Source organism: Misgurnus anguillicaudatus, chromosome 13 (genome assembly GCF_027580225.2).
Source record: "Misgurnus anguillicaudatus chromosome 13, ASM2758022v2, whole genome shotgun sequence".
In the NCBI taxonomy this organism is placed as follows: Eukaryota; Metazoa; Chordata; class Actinopteri; order Cypriniformes; family Cobitidae; genus Misgurnus; species Misgurnus anguillicaudatus.
In genome coordinates, this window is record NC_073349.2 from 29,663,109 (window position 1) to 29,683,234 (window position 20,126).

Genomic DNA, 20,126 nt, shown 5'->3' on the forward strand with positions numbered 1-20,126 from the left:
TAAGAATATTTTCATTTTATGACTGCTACTAAAAAAAATCTATCTTTGTTACTGCTAACTGTTTATGTAATGACCTAGAGCTAGTGAACTAAATATTAATTTCATATCTGAAAATACAGAACAGTATAACACAGTTTTTGTTGTATGTGAACAATGCAATTTTATAGACTATTGACAGAGGTTTTCCTGAGATTTTTCCTCTAATGTTCGAGCCCTAACAGGGTAAGATGTTATGTGTCTTTACTCCCTTAAACTCATCATCTCTCATTTTTGCTTCCCTTTTCCTGCTTTGCACAAACACTTCTGATGTCCATCACACGCGTCAATGATCGGGTGAAAATAAGATTTTCATTATTATTTAGAAACTTAAAATAAACCAACTCAATCGCGTGTACTTTATATGCGGCTGCGCACGGCAAAACAGTCGCGCACGGACATGAATGGGTGCGTGGACGCGGACATGAATTGGGGCGTGCACGCGTCAGTGCGACTGCTGCGTCGCTTTTTTAAACGTGAATTGGGTAACTACATTGCATATAGATCCGTTTTGCCGCGATTGTCTAAAGGAATATACTAGTTAACTGCTAAAATGTAAACTTGAGATTTACACAGGGGCACAAAAGATTTACACTGGGGCACGTGCCCCAGTAAAAGGGGTCTAGCGACGCCCCTGGTTGTTACCTTTAATGAATAGTTCACACAAAAAGGAAAACTCTGTCATTGTCGTGTTGATCTATACCTGTATGAGTTTATTTAGTATGTTTAAGATATTTTGATGATGGTGAGTGTAATATTCAAGTTGTTGAATATAGATTTATAATTCTGATGGGTTATGTAGTTCCTGAAAATGGACACTAGTGGGCAGTGGGGGAATAGGATGTGATGCTGTGTATTGCAGAGAAGCAGAATAAAAAGTTCACCGCATGTGTTAAAGGATAAAAAGGGTCTCGTCATCTTTTCAAAATAATACATGGTGTCAGAGTGAATCGCGAAAATGGATGCTGCCGGAGTGCCTGCACCGCGAATGGATTGGGAATCACAGAATCTTCCCGATGCATGGAGAAAGTTTAAGCAGCACGTTGAACTGATGTTTTCAGGACCGCTTCGCCGCAAAGAGGAGACGGAGAAGTGCAGCTACCTGCTTCTATGGGTCGGGGAGAAAGGACGGGATATTTATAACACATGGACTCTCACCGATGATGAAGCTAAGTTGCTAAAAACTTATTATGACAAATTTGAAGCTTACGTAGTGCCAAAGGCGAACCCAATTTTCGCTAGATACAAGTTCAATGAGAAAACACAATGTGCCACGGAAACATTCGATCAGTTCGTCACCGAGCTCAGACTGCTCGTTAAAGATTGTGGCTACACTAATCCAGAGGAGATGGTGAGAGACCGTGTCGTTTTCGGCATTTATTCCCCACACGTTCGAGAGAAACTACTCAATCAGGGTGCTGAATTAACATTAGAAAAAGCAATCGACATTGCCAGATTGCATGAGGTTGCACAGGCTCAGATGAGAAGTATGGCAATAGGTAGCACAAATGCAAATCAGGAGCAACACGTGCACGCAATAGGAAAGCATGCAAAAGTACGTCAGAGCTGGCAGAACAGCGCAAAGACGAACAGCGTGCACACAGAACGCCTCCATACATGCGGATACTGTGGAAAAGAGCACAAAAGAAAAGAGACATGTCCAGCAAAAGGAAAGCAGTGTGCTAAATGTGGAAAGTGGAATCATTTTGCAAAGGTTTGCAAGTCAAAGTCCAAATCTGTGCACATTGTAAGTGACAATAAACCTGAGGACGGATACCCAGATGTGAGTAGTGAATTCTTTATTGACTGTGTCACAAACACAATTACTTCATCAGATCAAGCTTTTGCTGAAGTTGAAATAAAAGGATATGGCTCGCCTTTGAAATTTAAGCTCGACACGGGTGCTCAGGTTAATGTAATACCAGAGAGGGTCTTCAAAAATATTCCAACAAAGATGCAGCATACCCACAAAAAGCTCACAGGATATGGTGGACAACCACTTTCAGTTAAAGGCACATGCCAACTGCACTGCAAATATAAAGAAAATGCCATGTCACTGGACTTCTTTATTGTGGATACCCAGTCACCACCTGTGCTCGGATTAAAAGCATGTTTAGACTTGGACATGATTAAGCTGGTGCTATCTGTATCCTCCCCAGTGAAAGATTCGGAGTCGATTGTAGATGACTTTGCTGATGTGTTTACAGGCATTGGTCTTTTTCCTGGAGAATGCAACATTCCGTTGGACCCAGCAGCCACGCCAGTCATTCACCCACCAAGGAGAGTTCCTTTTGCCCTGCGAGACCGTCTGAAAGAAGAGTTGGACTCCATGGAGGAGCAAGGTATCATTGTGAAAGAGACGGAGCCAACAGATTGGGTAAACGCCCTCTGCATAGTCGAGAAGCCCAAAACTGGCAAGCTGAGAGTATGTCTAGATCCACGGGATCTTAATAAGGCTATAAAGCGGCCACACTATCCTTTGCCTACATTAGATGACATTACACCAAAGTTGGCTGGAGCCCGTTACTTCAGTGTGATGGATGCTAGATCTGGCTACTGGGCAATCAAGCTTTCTGAAAAAGCTTCAAAATTGACAACTTTCAACACAATCTTCAGTAGATACCGATTTCGCCGCCTACCTTTTGGCATTGTCTCAGCCCAAGATATTTTCCAGCAGAAGATAGATGAGATTTATGAAGGTCTGCCGGGAGTTGTGGCCATTGTAGATGATATCTTGGTCTACGGAAAAACAAAAGAGGAACACGACAATAACCTCAGGAGGATGCTGGAAAGATCTCGAGAAAAAGGAGTTCGCCTTAATCCTGAGAAAAGAACGGTTTGCGTTCCGGAAGTCAGCTACTTCGGCCACCGTCTTTCCAAAGATGGAATCAAACCAGACCCTCACAAGGTGGAAGCCATAAAAGAGATGTCTCCACCTAAGAATCGTGCTGAACTTGAAACAATTCTCGGTATGGTCAACTATCTTTCGAAGTTTGCACCAAGTCTTTCAGACGCAAATGCACCTCTGAGACAGCTACTGCGGCATGACAATGAGTTTGTATGGGACAAACAACATGATGCAGCTTTCCAAAAGATGAAGGACATCATTACCAGGGAGCCAGGACCTGTGTTGGCATTTTTCGACACGAGCAAAGACCTAACACTGCAAGTTGATGCCTCCAAGTATGGATTAGGTGCAGTGCTGCTGCAGGAAGGTAAACCACTTGCATATGCCTCAAAGTCACTAACAGACACAGAAATAAGCTACGCTCAGATCGAAAAGAGCTACTGGCTATCCTCTGGGGCTGCAAGAGATTCCATCAATATGTTTATGGACGTCACATAACAGTGGAATCAGATCATAAACCCCTGGAAGCGATCATCAGAAAGCCACTAGCTGCAGCACCACCAAGACTGCAAAGGATGATCTGGCAGTTACAAAAGTACAGTTTCACCATTGTACACATTCCTGGAAAACATATTCCAGTTGCTGACACACTGTCAAGAAAATCAATGCCTTGCACTGATCACAGCCTCACTGAAGAGATGGATGTTCAAGTACACACTATTCTCAGTACTCTTCCCGTCAGTGATGCGAAGCTTAGCAAAATTCAAAAAGAAACAGACAGAGATGTCCAAATGTCCACACTAAAGAGAGTGATCAAAGAAGGATGGCCTGCTGAAAGAAAGAGATGCCCTATAGCCATCCTAGAATTCTGGAATCATAGAGATGAGCTATCAGAGATCGGTGGTATTGTCTTCAAGGGGGAAAAGATCATAATCCCCATGCAGCTGAGAGAAGAGATGCTTCAACGCATTCATGCAGGCCACATGGGAATCGAGAAATCCAAACAACGTGCTAGAGACATTCTCTTTTGGCCTGGCATGTCCAAGCAGATCGCCAGCATGGTGGAAAAGTGCTCCATCTGTCTTGAGCGTCGTATGTCAAATGCAAAAGAGCCACTCATTTCTCACCCTATACCAAACCGGCCATGGCAAACTATTGGAAGGGCTCATTTCTCTGCACAGACTGGGACATTTTCCACGGTTTAGGTATTGATGAGGCCACTGACACTATTACGGAGTACATTAAATTCTGTGAGGATTGTGTGGCCACCAAGAAGGTTATTACAATCTACCCTAACAATAAGCCATACATCACCAGAGAGGTAAAGGATTGTATCAACCGGAAAAAATTGGCTTTTAGGAACCGTTCTACAACGTTTTAAATGCCCCACTAATTTACTAACCTAATTTAGATCTTACATATAATTCAAGTTCAGATATATCATATCTACTAAATGTGATTAACGTTTGACAACCCAGCTAAAGCTAAATGTGATTTATAGTTTATAAAATCATCCTACATAATGTAAAGAACATTCTGTGAAAATATAATCTTGATATATTTAAAGGATTACTATATTTTCTTTAAAAAAAAAAATCGAGATAATTTACTCACCCCCATGTCATCCAAAACGTTGATGTCTTTCTTTGTTCAGTCAAGAAGAAATTAAGTTTTTGAGAAAAAAACATTCCAGGATATTTTTCATTTTAATGGACTTTATTGGACCCCAACACTTTACAGTTTCAGTGCAGTTTAAAATTGCAGTTTAAAATGTCTCTAAACGATCCCAAACGAAGCATAAGGGTCTTATCTAGTGAAATGATTGTCATTTCTACACGCAGAGAGCCGTGTGGCGTGCCAGCGTGACCTCACGTAATGCGTTATGACGTCAAAAAGTCACAGATGACATATGAGAAACTACCGCCCCAGTGTTTACAAGTGTGGAGAAAGAGGACTGTTCCGACGTTGTTGTATGTGGAATGATACTAATTAATGTCTTTGTGTCAGTTTATTGTTTAAAATGTTACGCAAATTGTGTACCTTTCGTTGTGCTTACGCAATTACGCAAGGTTGCACTGGTGCGTCACACGGCCGGTGGAAGACGTGGTGTTGTGGTTTAAAAGTGCACCTTTTTTATTTTCCAAAAATGACAATCGTTTTGCTAGATAAGACCCCTATGCCTCGCTTGGGATCATTCAGAGCCCTTTGAAACTGCAATTCCAAACCGCACCCAAACTGTCAAGTGTTGGGGTCCAATAAAGTATTCAAATGAGAAAAATCCTAGAATGTTTTCCTCAAAAAACATAAGTTTTTCTCGACTGAACAAGAAAGTACTCAACGTTTTGGATGACATAGAGGTGAGTAAATTATCTGGATTTTTTTAAAGAAAATGAAGTATTCCTTTAATATTGACTAAGTTTGTGTGAAAGACTGAAATCAATGTAAAATCAGTGATTGAAATCAAAATTTGATGCTCCAAATATCATAATTATAAGACTTTAGAATGAATTTCATAGACAGGGTGACATATGTAATGTGCTGAAAATTTAATAGCTACTGTACCTTTGAATGAAGATGATATGCTGTGAACAGAGTGCCAAAGTCAGACAGGAAGCTGGGATGAATGCATCTAGTGTCTCCTAAAACAAATACATGTAACAACAGTTATTTTTAACTGTACTCTTTATCTATACTTTATCTTTACTATTTATCTTTTTACATTTAAACCATATTTAATGTTAGGGTAAATTACCTCTTTATTTTAAGCCAAATAAGTTAACAAGAGGCGTTACAAACAAACAATAAGCAACTTACACAGTGTATACCTAAAAATATATAAATTATATTGAAATGTAAGTCCATAGGGATGTCAGATTAAAGAAATCTCCAGACTGAAACACAAATAAACAACTTTCTGTAAATAGAATATATAACTTTAAATGTAAATTAGGATTTGCTCTTACCTCTCCACCTGCCTGTCCAATTGCTCACCCCACTCAGGGAGCTACACTGCGACCAAAATGGTCGCATATGCGACCTTTTGAACTGCCGTTGCGACCCCAGTGCCGGTGTAGCAGCCGATCCTGTTCCCCTCGGAATTTGTGTTCCCCTTGTCGCTTTTTGTACACCCAGCTGTTTTTTTCTGAATATTTATTTTATACTTTAAATTGTTTTAAGCTGTATTAGGTTGTAGAAACTCTGTAAATATGCTATACCATACTAAAAAATTCAAATAAAAAAAAAACACGCAGATATTAAGGTACCTGCGCCTGCGCTGTTGGCAGAAACGCTTTATCGACTGGAAGGGGGAACACAAATTCCGAGGGGAACAGGATCGGCTGCTACACCGGCGCCAGCTGAGCGCTGATGAGGGGGCGTCTTAAATACCAGAGGGGGCGATCACACAACATGCATTTAATTCCCCAAGCTAGAAAATACATATAGCTTTGGTACGTCCCTTAAGCTTTAACGTGTTATAAACAAACATCTCTGTAATACAACCACAAAAACTACAGCTATAGTGAGCAACGTACATGATCTGAACACTTTTACTATATACAACAACAAAAAAGCATACATAACGTTACTTAACAGCACAACACTGCTCATTTGAAGTTCAGACCCAGACGTAGTCCGTAGTGCAAATAATTTTTACGTAATGGTGGGGGACAGTGTTTGCAAATGGTTTCTAGCGCAAAAATGGTCCAAACGCAACATTTTATCAAAATTTTGGTTCAATTTGATCATTTAACGTAGTTATTTTAACTGCCACAAGTAATGCACCATAAGCTAGCGATTAAACACCACAATAGCAAAATGACAATAACTCGTTTACACATTTAGCTATGCTTTAGGATAGGCTAATTCAAATACCTATTCGTTAATTATAAATTCAATGTCTGTTTTTTATCTATTAATATTAATAATAATACAAGTATTTTACTTCTGATAAACAGGTGTGTGTGAGAGGGAGATCGTATGCTTACCTTTAACGTAAATGCAGAACAATAATAGGTTGTACTTTAACTTGCAAGGATGCTGAAGAACATAAACATCTGAACTTTTCGAAACTATGTACAGTCTGGCTGAAGTTCATGGTGCCAGAATTGACATGACAGCCGAACATTTGGTTCTGTGCACCTGAAATGCTCCGATAATAATCCACGCCACGGCATTAAATGATGTGTGGTAATCCGGAGTCCGGTTTTCAGAATTTGCAGCGCTATTTTACATATATATCCATTGCTACAGGGCAGGTCTCCCACTCCTTTCTGTAACTTTTGATATACTTTCGCACTTCGACATCTTGATTTACAGCTGAGACTGAGAACGCGGGCTCATTGTCGACGTGCGTCAAGCCGTCAACACAATAGGCTTGTTCAACTCCACGCGGCGCCGCAAGAACCGACAGCCGGATGACGTCAAAGTACCGCGAGAATGATTCGAGAAATCATGCAAAGTGTAATTTCGTCTCGCTCCCGCGGCGCTCCGACGTCATCGCCCCACAGCTCCAGCGGCGCCGCCTGAAGTGTAACAAGCCATGGAGTGGGCGTGTGTTTATGTCACGGTAGAATACATGCACACTTGATTTTTTTGTTTTGTTAAATAATTAGACCGTGAAATTCACTTTAGGAAGACAATACACAAGGCAAATGTGATTTTTCAATAAAAGATTATCATGAAAATCCCCTTCACCATTAATGGTGATCTGAGGGGGCGAGAGAGTGCCGATGAGGGGGCGACGCCCCCTTACGCCCCCTCGTGGCGCCGGCCCTGTGCGACCCTAATTTTTAATGGGTCGCAAATGTGCTACCTAATGTTTTAGACAATATGCTATGATTTACTGTGAGCATTTATTAAAACAGAAATGTGGATTTTAAGAATATGTTTTATAACGTGCTCTGAGCCATCAACACGTTGGCTTCATTTTGCGTGAAAGCACGTCGTGTCTCTCCCTATCAGTGTGCGTTTGCGTGCTCAGCTGTTTCTCAATGAATTAGGTGCGACGCGGCGCAAGCGCAGTGTCTTCCATGTTTCTGAACTTGAGCAGAGGTCTTTCTTCACTGAGGACGCGGGACCCGTATGGTTCCGGGTTTATATTTTAAATGGTCTGTCGGGTCCGGTTGGGTCCTAGTTTAATTACTTTGGGTCCCAAGTCTGATTAATGTTGTGTTTATAACCCGAGTCGATCGGAAAACGGCCATGAGCGCTACCGCGCTAAAGCTCGATTGAAGTTTCAGCGTGCCTCCGGTTACTATGGCGATGGTTCTTGTTACGAACATGCGCTGCATTTTCTTTCTCACATTTTTTTAATAATCTTATTATTAATAAACCATATCTTTTCTAAAACCATATCCATATTAAGTTTGGACAGAGATTGTAGCAAAAAGCAATGCTAATGTCAAGCCAATTGCACTGAACGAGCAAAGCAATGTAAAGTCTGTCACCGGGTCAGTAAGTAGACTTTTAAATCTGAAATAATGAGTGGATTAAGCTTTTTAAATCGGCAAGAGAGAAATAGAAAGAGAGCAGAAGCAGGAAAAGTGCCTATCTAATAGAAATTATTACCATTATAACATCAGTCATAACATCAGTCACATTTATAATCTATAGACCTGCACTGTCTATTAATATACTATACATAGTATTGTATTATATTGAGTTTGATAAAAGGGGTCTAATTGCTTCATATATCAGTGCAAAAACAGTAAGTGTTTTCGTGGTGCTTTGACAAACAGTGTCAGCTTTGTTAATGGCAAAGAAAGTTTGGGGTGGTTAGATTGATGAAATATAATGTGAAATTAATATTAATTTTCAATAAATCAAAGTATTGTGTTGTGTCACACATTATTAGTTCTTCGTCATATGTATAGTAGACCATAATTTGTCAGTGGGTAATAATTGTCCTTTTCACCGGCTACCACCACCAAGTAAATTTCAGATCTTTGGGAAACACTGCAACGTTTAAGAAAACAAGAAGGCATGTGGTTTAAAAGATGGCAACTAAAATAAAAAGCATATTTGTATGCAATACAGTTTCATTATTGTTCATTATTATCCAGAGCCCCTTAATACAACTTGAAAAAAATATGTGCGACCAAATCATATTTTGCGCCAGTAACTGAAAAAGTTGGTAGCGCAAGTGCCACCAGTGGAAAAGGTTAGTGTAGTTCCCTGCCACTGTAAAGACATTTACAAATTAAGCACTGTACTGTACACATGTGTATATATAAAAGGTTTATGAAATAAGGAAAAAACATTATTAATCAAACGTAATTATCCTGAAGTAATTTAAAGCTAACGTTACCGGGTTAAAGCGCATTGTGTGTGTTTATGTAACTGTTTAGGAACGTGTTTTCGTTCAATCGCATGTGTTAACAGATGGGTGCAAATTTAAACCATACCACAAACACCAAAAACATCAAGTGTGCTGATCAACACGAAATCCGCGTAAATCCTAAAGGTCGCTGAAATATTTAATCCCAGAGTTTTTGGTTCATAGCTGCTATTGTGCAGGGAAATGTGTGAAATCCTACCAAAACCGCGATGCAGATGAAGCCCATTGCACGTCTCATTCGTGTCCCGCGGACGACTTTGTTCCTCAACTTTCTCACTGAAGCATGTAATTCTTAACGTAGGAACCCAGTTAAGGCAGTATATGTGTGAAATACTACAACGACCGCGCGGCTAAAACCCCGCGTCTCATTCGCGTCCCGCCGACGAAGGAGTTCCTGTAAATCCTAATTTTTGTCACGGAATGTAACTTAAAGTAGAAAGCCAGTTTTCGTCCGTAGCAGCTATATTTAGCGTCGGGGTATGTGTGAAATACTACAGCGACTGTGCTTTTCAAAACCCGCGTATGTATCATTCGCCCCCGCGACAACATGGGCGTTTCCAAAATGAACCACTAATATAACTGTTAGATACTTTCATATACTACTGCACTTACCAAATATTAAAAACAAATACATGAGTAACTTACCTCAGCTGTGAATCACTCCTGTTGGCGCTTCACGAATCTCGACCGTTGAAGATCCCACAATGCATTCTGAAAATTTGAAATTTACAGCAGTACTCTGTATATTGGGTTAAACCGCCACGCGGCCCCACAATGCATTGCAGTTTACAGCAATTTTCTGTATTATTAGAAAATCAGCCCGCTGCTGTAAAATAATGCTGTAATTTTTACAGCAATTCGTTACAGTGTATCAATAAAAGTGATTTATTTTTTAACGTGATTCACCCAGGAAGAAATTTGGGATGTTTCAGTTGCAAGTACGGACCTGGAATCAGTGATAGATAATGACAGTATAACTGAAGACCAGAAATATTTGTGGCTTCAGAGGTTTCAGAAGATGGAAATGGCTATGCAAATGTGTGACACCAAAAATACAGGTACAGTATCTTTTTAGTTTTTTAATTTAAAAACTTTTCTGGTCACAGGATTCATTTACCAATCAAGCAGTTGTAGCTGAAAGAAAACTTATATTTTTAGATCTTATATTTTTAGATCTTATATTTTTTACAGAGCTTTTTTATTAATAAGCAATCTTGAGCACCAAACAAACATTTTAAAACTCTGATTCTGTGTTGTGTGTTTGTTTTTTGTTTAGGTTACATTGACAGGGATCAAGCCAAACGCCTGCTACACAACTACAGTCTTATCTTTAATCTGAATCTGAGTCCATTAAAGATCAATGAGGTCACACGTCATTCAATTTCTCACCGAGAGGGAAAAGTTCATCTCGTCTCGGCTCTTCAACAGCTAAAGGAGCTATAAACATTTCAGTCCCTCTATAGGGGAAATATGTTAAAATATGTTTTAAAATGTCAAATATGTGAAAAGAAAAACCACTTCACCTGAAAATATTGGATCTGCATCAATGTAGTTGCATTGCATTTTTAAATTTAATTAAATTCAAATCAATTCATGATTTTCAGTGTTCAAGAAAACAATTAATCTAAAATAAAAATACATATTTTTTTAGGTTGATCCTTACATGCAATATTTAAAATGAACACAAGAGGGCAGTCATATAGAGTCAAAAATATATTTCTAGTAAACGCATTTAGAGTTTGTGTTGATGATTAACTTGTTGGACAAAACGTGTAAGTGTCTTTAACTTTTGTTAAACACAGAGCTTTGTTTTTGCAATGATCTAAAAGTCTATTGAAAAAAATAAATGGGTTTTTTTGTGAGGGAATCATTATCCCGCTAATTTAAGGGTTTTAGCCTACAAAAATACGTCATCCCTGCGGCACTCGGTTAAATTTACTTGTATTGCGTTTTGCTCTACTCGTATTATTTTTTTTTTTTAGGGATAAGTTTGTGTTAATGATTTTTAAACCTTGTTAAAGCTAAAGGTTTCTAATCAAAAGAAGTGAATGTTTTTTTGAGAAAGAAATGTGGTGAGAATCCTATTGCTTTTTGCTAAGACTTAATATAATTTTCTGGGCAAAGATTAACCGCGATTAATTGCATACAAAATAAAGGTGATTTTTAGCATAATATACAAGTATGTGCTGTGTGTAATTATTAGGTATATATAAATACACACACATTCATGTATGTATTTAATAAACATTTAAATATGTATATTTATTTATATATTATATTTTTTATGTATATATATATATATATATATATATATATATATATATATATATATATATATATATATATATATATATATATACAGTAAAAAATATATATATATGTATAAAACATTTCAAAAATGTATTTCTGTGTGTGTGTGTGTGTGTGTGTGTGTGTGTGTGTGTGTGTGTGTGTGTGTGTGTGTGTGTGTGTGTGTGTGTGTGTGTGTGTGTGTGTGTGTGTGTGTGTGTGTGTGTACCTGGTAATTATCACGTTGCACATGTGTAAAAACACACACTCATATATTATGCAAAAATGTACTTTTATTTTGTATGCGATTAATCGCGATTAATCTTTGCCCAGCACTAAATTTTAATATATTGGACAGTATCCAAAAACAGCAATCATGTTAGCAAGGTCTGTTCACTCTTTTGATTGCCTCCTGCTATTGAAAAATCCAGCTAAGATGAGCATAAGCTAAGCTGGTTTAGTTGGTCTCCCAGCTTGGTTTTAGCTGGTATTGCTGGTGTATAGCAAGCTGGTCTAGGTGTTTTGGTCACTTTTTAAACTGGTCTAGCTGTGTTTTGGTCACCAGCTGACCCACCAGCTTGACCAGCTTTGCCAGGCTGGGAGGACCAACTAAAACCAGCTACTGCCACCTTAAACCAGCTTAAACCAGTTACCAGCTTTTGATGGTCTTAGCTGGATTTTTCAGGGTATGTAATAAATGTTAATAATCAAACAACAAAACACATCCTTAACATAGATTAATTTACATTTAATTATTACATTTCTGTATTTTAAACAGCTGTGTTTAACATTAATAATAATAAATATTACCTGAGCAGCAAATCAGCATATTAGAATTCAGAAAGATCATGTGACACTGAAGACTCGCGCAATGATGCTGATGAACATTCAACTTTTTGCAAGGAATAAATTACATTTAAAGACATTTTTAATTTGCAATAGTAATTTACAATAATATTTTTTATTAAATAGCTTAAATACAGTCTTGATAAACAAAAGACTTTAAATATTAAAATGGCATCATACTCAACTCAAAATTAATTTAATCAATTATATAATTTAATTAAAAAAAATGGATTTTGTTATTGTGTGAGTCCTCCCCAAGGATTTTTTTTTTACAATTCGCAAACAGGCTATTTGTTGGCGTGTTGGGTCGGGTCACTGACGATCAATCTTTGGCATCTCTGCTACGGCAGATGATTTTGAAGGGGTGAGGGTGTCTCAATGCACTTACGATACCATCCATGTCTGGACACTGTGAATTTGGTGGCCAGGAGAAATGAATCCGCTGTAGGAGACACACAAAGTAAAGGAAAAGCTCCATCCTTGCCAGGGTCTCTCCAAGACAAACCCTCGGACCTGAATAATGAACATAAACACACAATCAATAACAGTTTTGTTTAATAACTTCTGTTTATAATCACATTTGTTGACTCTTCAGAATCACATGTGAACAACTCACCCATTGAGAAAGGGATGAATGCCTCAGGTTTGAAGAAATGTCCCTTCTCATCCAAGAAATTCTCTGGATTGAAAGTGTCCGGACATTTCCAGTGCTCCTTATCACTGAAAATTGCTGTTAAGTTTGTCATGATGATAGTTCCCTATAAAAGAAAGTTAATATCTGCTAAAGATCTATGGAGGATCATCCCATCATATTTCATTCATTCATTACCTTGGGAATGTCATATCCTCTTAGTTTGGTTGGCTGTGTGGTTGCATGAACTACACCAAGCGGTGCGATGTTAGCATAGCGTTGAATCTCATGAACAGTGGCGTATGTGTATGGAAGTTTGTCACGGTCATCCATGCTGGGCAGACGATCATAACCCAACACCTGAACAATCTCCTTATGACATCGCTCTGTTACATTAGATCATGACCGTCATGTTTAAATGGACACTGGACATCTAAGCAGATAATCTGTTTTATTAAGACCTCACATTAAGAAAACCTGAAGAAGTTTTATCACCATGCACATCTGGGTTTTCCATCAAGAAGATGAGTCCCCATCTGATGGTGGTGGATGTTGTGTCGGTTCCAGCGAAAAAGAGATCGATTGTTGACATAAGCAAGTTCTCCTCATGAAACGTCGAGTCCTCATGTGACTTTTGCTAAAGGTAATAATGTTAGTTTGCTAAAGCTATAGCTCAACTCAGTTTGGTTTCAGTATTTTGATTGAAGTAAGATTGATAGGTCAGATTAAGTAAGTGCTAGAGTATCTCACTTTCTCTATCTCTAACAGGTAGGCATCAATGAAGTCTTGTAGGTTTTCTGGATCCAAAGTTTGTCTGTGTTTTTTAACTTCCTCGCGGATGAAATCCCTTAACTCAGTGGTGTTCTGAAGGATCTTTTGGTGAGGTCCAGGGCAGTGCATGAGGAAGGGAAGTAAGTCGACCATCTAAAACAGACAAGCATTTATGAGATTAGGGCTCATCACGCTTAATGTTTCTCAAATGTGACATTATTTTGCAATGTATGATTTTTTGGATCATACCCGCGCTATAGCAGACCCTGATAGGATTATGCTCTCATTAAGGATTTTCAGAAGGTGTGCAAAGCGTTTGTTATCATATTCAAAGCGATCTCCAAACACGATGGAGCAGATTATATTAGAAACTGCATTCTGTAAGGCGTGCTCTGGGTCAAATGCCCTTCCTTCAATAAAGACAAAGTGAGAGCAGAAAATATAAAATTTACAACACACTATTAAATCAGTGCAATTGGAATATGACACATACTGAAAAAGCAAATGTAGACATGTTTACTCCCAGACATTCAGTGACAAGTCTGGATAAAGGAGAAACATCTCACACCTTCATCTTTGAGCATCTCAGTAACCAGGTATCGGGATTCATCTAACACACGCTCTTCCACAGATTTCTTTCCCAGGCCGAAGTCTCTGAGTGTATGGAGAGCAAATCTTCTCTGCTGTCTCCAAGAGTGACCGAACGGTGCCATTACAATACCTGAGCAAGACAGAGAAGATATCAATGATGTTCCTCTCCACACAACAAATGTGAAGGGACTGAGACTGCTCCAAAAATAACAAAGCGTGCAATGAGAAAAGTCTGCCCTTATAAGGATAAAAGCACCTGCCGCTGGAACATTCTTGCAAGTTATGCAATAACCTTATTGATTTTGATTCACAGTATGATGTCACAACCCTCCAAACAAAGTTTTACTGACCGAGATTTTTAGAAAACCATTCCATAAGAGGTAAATATGGTCTTCCAGAAAAAGTTGAAGCCTCTTGGACCAGGGCTTCCTTGGAGATCTGAAGTGTATTTAAGATTATTATGGGTTGTCTTCCCATGTACACGGTAGACATTTCTCCATATTGACGTAGCTGATTGGAAAAAAGTTACAATGCTTAGGCCTGGTTTCACAGACAGGGCTTAAGTTAAGCCTTAGTTAAATAGTACATTTAAGTAGCTTTTATAAATATGCCTTAGACAAATTTTGCTGTAAATTTCAGGATTTTAAATAAACATCTCATTTCAGAAGGTGATTTAAATGTAGGAAAATAAAACATGACCAGAAAGACAGTAAAGACTCACTGATCTGATAGATCCCATTGGATCCTTTAAAACATATGGTAACGTTCCTACAAAAGGAAAAGGTCTGGGTCCAGGTGGAGTTTGGGCTCTGGTGAAATGAATTCTCATCACCTCAAACAGAACCAGAAAGATCAAACCCAGAACCAAAGCCAGGCTCACGGAGTTCAGGTCGAAAATCATTGCAGCGGTCCCTATTACAACAGACTGAAAACAAACACTAAATGACCTCTGTGCTTCTATAAAACTCCAGAAGAAGAGGGTGGAGACAATATTAGAGAGGAAGTGAAAATTCATCCTGTTTTGTTAACTCTTTCCTAGATCTTTCCTCTTTAAATCATAATCTGACTCTAATTTAATATACTACGAATTTAGTCGATTACACCAATTATCTGTTGGTCTTAAATTAAATAATTGATTATTAATAAATTCTCATAATCTTAGTTATTCGTTTATTAGGTACCCGATATCGCACAGAGTACACGTCGGCCGTTGGGTATATCTCACGGTCTTAGTCAGAGGTTGCCGGGTAAACTAATACTTTTACGTCTGGCTGCCCCATGCTTGCTCCGATCATAAAAATAGTTATTTTAGTCACGATCATGCAACTTGCTAAGCCAGGTGATAGAAATCTGAGAGTTTTAGTGAATGTGCCCCATGCTCCATTCAACATCAAAACACCAGTATGATCATATCCTGACAAACTTATTTTGCTGTAATACCAGACTCCTGATCTGATAGAAAAAAATTCTGAAAATGTAAAATGAATCAATAATAACAATTTATTTTGCCAGGCAGGTTACACTACACAAACCAAATCAATCATTTGGTTATTCAAATTTATCAATCAGAAATATAAACATTTACATCAAAAATATAACATTTAAAAAAACATTTAACTAAAAAGACCAACATAGAAAATAAAAAGTCACAAAATCAAATCATACCTGGCAATCAAAGACACACCAAAGTGTGTGAAGATCTGAATACAGATGCTTCCATAATGTTTGAATACACACACAGACTGTGAGGGTGTCACGGTTCACGGATTCATTGACTCACTCTCGCTATGTGTGTGCACGTTGTATGTATAGGCGTTGTTCACCTGCACAGCTCATTATCTCTGCTGATAAGCTGATCACCGCCAGCTGTTTTGATTGAGGGTGTCCTATATATTGTTTGTTACCTCGTCTTGTCTTTGTCAGATGGTTGTGGAGGTTCTCTCGGACTCAGCTCAACACGCTTCTTCCGCTATCCAGTTTTTATTCCCATGCCTTGGGTCTCAGTGATTTTTTTTCTCTTTATCCAGTGACATTTTCCTCAGAACAGTTTAAAGTGGCATTAGTTACAACACTGCTCTCTTGACACGCAGCTCTGTGGGGAACAGTGGTGTGGCAGAATCAACATCCTTGCTGCTCTTCGTTCCAAGCACTTGAACAGGAGATGAGACAAGTGTTCAAATGCGCCATCGCTGTCCGTGAGGCGGTGCGTCAACTCGCCGACCTTCGACAGAACAACCAGAACATCTCTGACTACTCTATTGAATTGTAGACGTTGGCGGCCTAGTGCAAATGGAACAAAGAAGCACAGTAGACATGTTCCTGCAAGTGTTGGCTGACCATGTTCAGAAGGAAATTTACACTTTGGAACTACCAAAGACTCTCGATGGATCAAATTAGCCTTACTAGTTGATGTACATCTGCAACAGAGGGAGAACCGGTCACACCGGACCTCAACACCCAATTTCAATGAGCTTCCCAGTTTCAGGAGTGCTTACACGGTCAGCCACCTGAACAATACTGAACCCATGCAGGTAGCTCAAACTCGGCTTTCCCAGGAGGAGAGAGAACATTGCAGAGCGAGGGGTCTGTGTCTTTACTGTGGAGAAGCAGGACACTTGATTGCCACCTGTCCTTTAAAAGGCCAAGCCCAGCAGTAGAACAAATGCTACAGTCGGGCAGACTTGCGATGACCAGACCCTCGAATGCCACCCTCCTCCCGTTAAGACTGCAGTGGGCAGATCGGTCTTCCAACTGCCAAGCACTGGTGGACTCTGGAGTGGAGGGGAACCTGGTGGACTATTCACTGGCCAAGAAACTTCACATCCTCATCACTGCTTTAAGACCGACCATTGCCATTAACGCACTCAATGGACAAGAACACCTGTGTATCACTCATGCTATTGGACTCATTACACTCACTACTTCTTGTAATCACACCGAATGAACCATACTCTTCCTTACTCACTCCTCTCAGAACCCCATTGTCCTAGGCCATCCGTGGTAGGTTAAACACCATCCCAGGATCACCCTAATCTCACTAATTTCCGTGGCATAGTCACAGAATCCTCCGCTCATTTTTCTGTGGCATTCTCACGGATCTCCGCATATTTCCGTGGCATTCTCACGGATTGGTTACTCAACTGTTTTGTCCTATTTTCTTACCATTGTCGCTTCGGTTTAGGGTTAGATTTACATAAAATGACATCCCTACCCAAACCCAACTCTAACCCCAACGCCAGGCGACAATTGATTAAAGTTTAGAAAATATAAAATAATACATCAGAAAAAATAATATAAACCAATACTTAAAGTGACATACTAACGCAAACACCAAATCTAACCCTAAAAGGAAGCGACAATGGTTTGAAAACAGGAAAAACAGCTGAGCAACCAATCCGTGAGAATGCCATGGAAAAAAGAGCAAAAAATTCCGTGACTATTCCACGGAACTTTGTGAGATCATGTTGCAACGATAGAGTGGGGGCAGAACTCTGTTGGTAGTTGGAGTGCCTAATGTTATGCCTCATGTCTTTCGTCTGCTGTCCCATCTGTTTCTCGTTCTGTGTTGCAGGAGGAGCCAGTGAACGTGCCGCAGGAGTATCTTAACCTGAAGGAAGTGTTTAATTAGCCCCGAGCTACTTCTCTTCCTCCACATCGTCCCTATGACTGTGCAATAAACTTACTGCCAGGTACGTCTCAACCTAAAGGCAAGTTATATTCAATTTCTGCTCCAGAAAGGCAGGCTATGGAGAAATATATTTCTGATTTTCTAGCAACTGAGTTCATCCGCCCTTCCTCTTGTCCAGCGGGGGTGGAGTTCTTTTTTGTGGGGCAGAAGGATTTCTCTCTGTGACATTGTATTGATTGCCGGGAGTTGAACAGCATCATGGTAAAGAATACTTATCCTTAACCGTTGATGTCTGCAGCCTTTGACAGGTTGCAGGAAGCATCAATCCTCACTAAATTGGATTTATGCAACCATTGGATTTATGATACCATTTGGTCCGTAGCAGGAATTTTGAGGGGAAAACCGCTTTCAACACCCCCCGGGGGCACTTTGAATATTTGGTCATGCCATTCGGCCTTTCCAACTCCCCAGTGGTTTTTCAAGCACTCGTGAGCCTGTGAGACTCTACTCCAAGATCAGCTAAAGCAGATTGCCACCAGTCTTAGCCTCCCGTATACATTGCTGGTCAAAGAGTGTGGCTTTCTACCAGATTCACTCCTCTCCGCTTCGTCTCTAATAAACTTTCCCAAATTCATTGGCCTGTTTACTGTCACCAAGATCATTAGTCCGGTGGCAGTCCATCTCAGACTTCCTCCAGTGTACAGGAGAAATCATCACCTGTTTCATGTGTATAAAATTCAGCCTGTGTTTTATTCTCCCATTAATCTTCCTGCTTCTTGGTCTGCCCATTGAGTCCCTGTGATGCCGAGTTTGTGATCTTCTCTGTCTGCTTTCATCGTGACCAGCTCTCTATCGACTACTGTTGTGTTTAAATAAACTCATAATTTATTCACTATTGAAAATGTGATTGTTTTCTTCCTGCACTTTGACAGAGGGAGCTTCTTGCTAAAGAATTGCTCCATGATGTTTTAATACAAACACACAAAGTGTGGGGAAGAATCTTGCTAAAGAATGCTTCCCTGAATATTTTGCCAGGTCACCTCTTATACACAGCTTTACACATAGGAAATCAAGGTCTCACATTAGGATTTGGTTGGTCAGGATCTTGTGACCTTGGGCACCAAATGGGATTGTTAGCCATATCTCTTTGGGACAAAAGAAGTGCAGATTATGCTTGAAGTTCTTAATTTTGGTACACTTTATATTAGAATAACAGAAATTAGACCTTATTACGCATCGCACCATGACCTTTAAAATATTACTACACATGAATATAAACTTGTCATCTTAGACTCACATATTAAAGGCGGAGTGCACAATGTTTGAAAAACACTTTGGAAAAGGGAGTCGGGCCGATTACCAAAACACACCTGTAGCCAATCAGCAGTAAGGGGCATGTCTACTAATCGTCATCCTTGCCTGGGTTGCGTATGTGTGGGACGGATCTATCAAAAGAAGGTCCAGATTGTATTGGGGTAGGGGCGTGTTTGTTTAGGTGATTTCAAATATCAACATTGGCTTTCAAACATTGTGCACTCCGCCTTTAAATATAAAAGAACATATATTTTAACAGTTACTCACTGATGAGCGTCTTAATGCTATGAGAATGTTGAAACCCTTTGAGATGACAAGATCATTAGATCAAATCTTAAGACTACGAAGAGTTTTGGGTTCAAACCTTTGAGATGACTAGATCATGAAATCAAAAGGTTCAAACAGCAACACCTAGGGCCCTATCTTGCACCCAGCGCAATTGACTTTGTCAGTGACTCATGTATCATTTCGTATTTTTCACAGGGGCAGCGCGGGTTTTTCCCTCCACAGACGCACGTCGGCAAACTAGGGAATGAACTTGCGCTCCCTGGGCGGTTCAGCGCAAAAAAGGAGGCGTGTTTTGCCGCAAATCATCTCTTAAGTTTCAAAAAACAATTGCGCTACTAACCAAATAAAACTAGTCTAAAGTCAGTGGCGTGTTGCGCGTAGTTCATTATGCTATTTTAAGGGCGCATGCTTGACCATAATGTATAGCGTGCACAATGCGCATTGCTTATCTAATCTACACAGATGCAACAGTTATTTTTGCAAATCATAAATTGTTACAATAAAAAATATAAGATAAGGGAAATCATCATAAATTGTTACAATAAAA

At 39.5% G+C, this 20,126-nt stretch overlaps 2 protein-coding genes and 1 long non-coding RNA gene across 3 annotated transcripts in view; 1 reads left to right on the forward strand and 2 right to left on the reverse strand.

Annotated features, from left to right (window-relative positions):
• The window catches only part of LOC129431307 (uncharacterized protein C1orf87 homolog), a 66,269-nt gene that overhangs the window by 20,285 nt on the left and 25,858 nt on the right, over positions 1-20,126 (forward strand). The gene's annotated exons all lie outside the window — the stretch shown is intronic.
• Positions 5,148-10,091, reverse strand: LOC141369337 (uncharacterized). Its single transcript, XR_012372995.1, has 3 exons — positions 9,867-10,091; positions 5,848-5,879; positions 5,148-5,523 (listed from the first exon to the last, which is right to left on the reverse strand). It is a non-coding gene; the product is annotated as an uncharacterized lncRNA (long non-coding RNA).
• Positions 12,238-15,283, reverse strand: LOC141369331 (cytochrome P450 2B4-like). Its single transcript, XM_073875547.1, has 9 exons — positions 15,071-15,283; positions 14,700-14,859; positions 14,327-14,479; positions 14,008-14,168; positions 13,738-13,911; positions 13,483-13,624; positions 13,186-13,373; positions 12,973-13,114; positions 12,238-12,869 (listed from the first exon to the last, which is right to left on the reverse strand). The coding sequence occupies exons 1-9, from the start codon at positions 15,248-15,250 to the stop codon at positions 12,679-12,681; spliced, it is 1,491 nt and encodes a 496-aa protein (XP_073731648.1). The 5' UTR covers positions 15,251-15,283; the 3' UTR covers positions 12,238-12,678.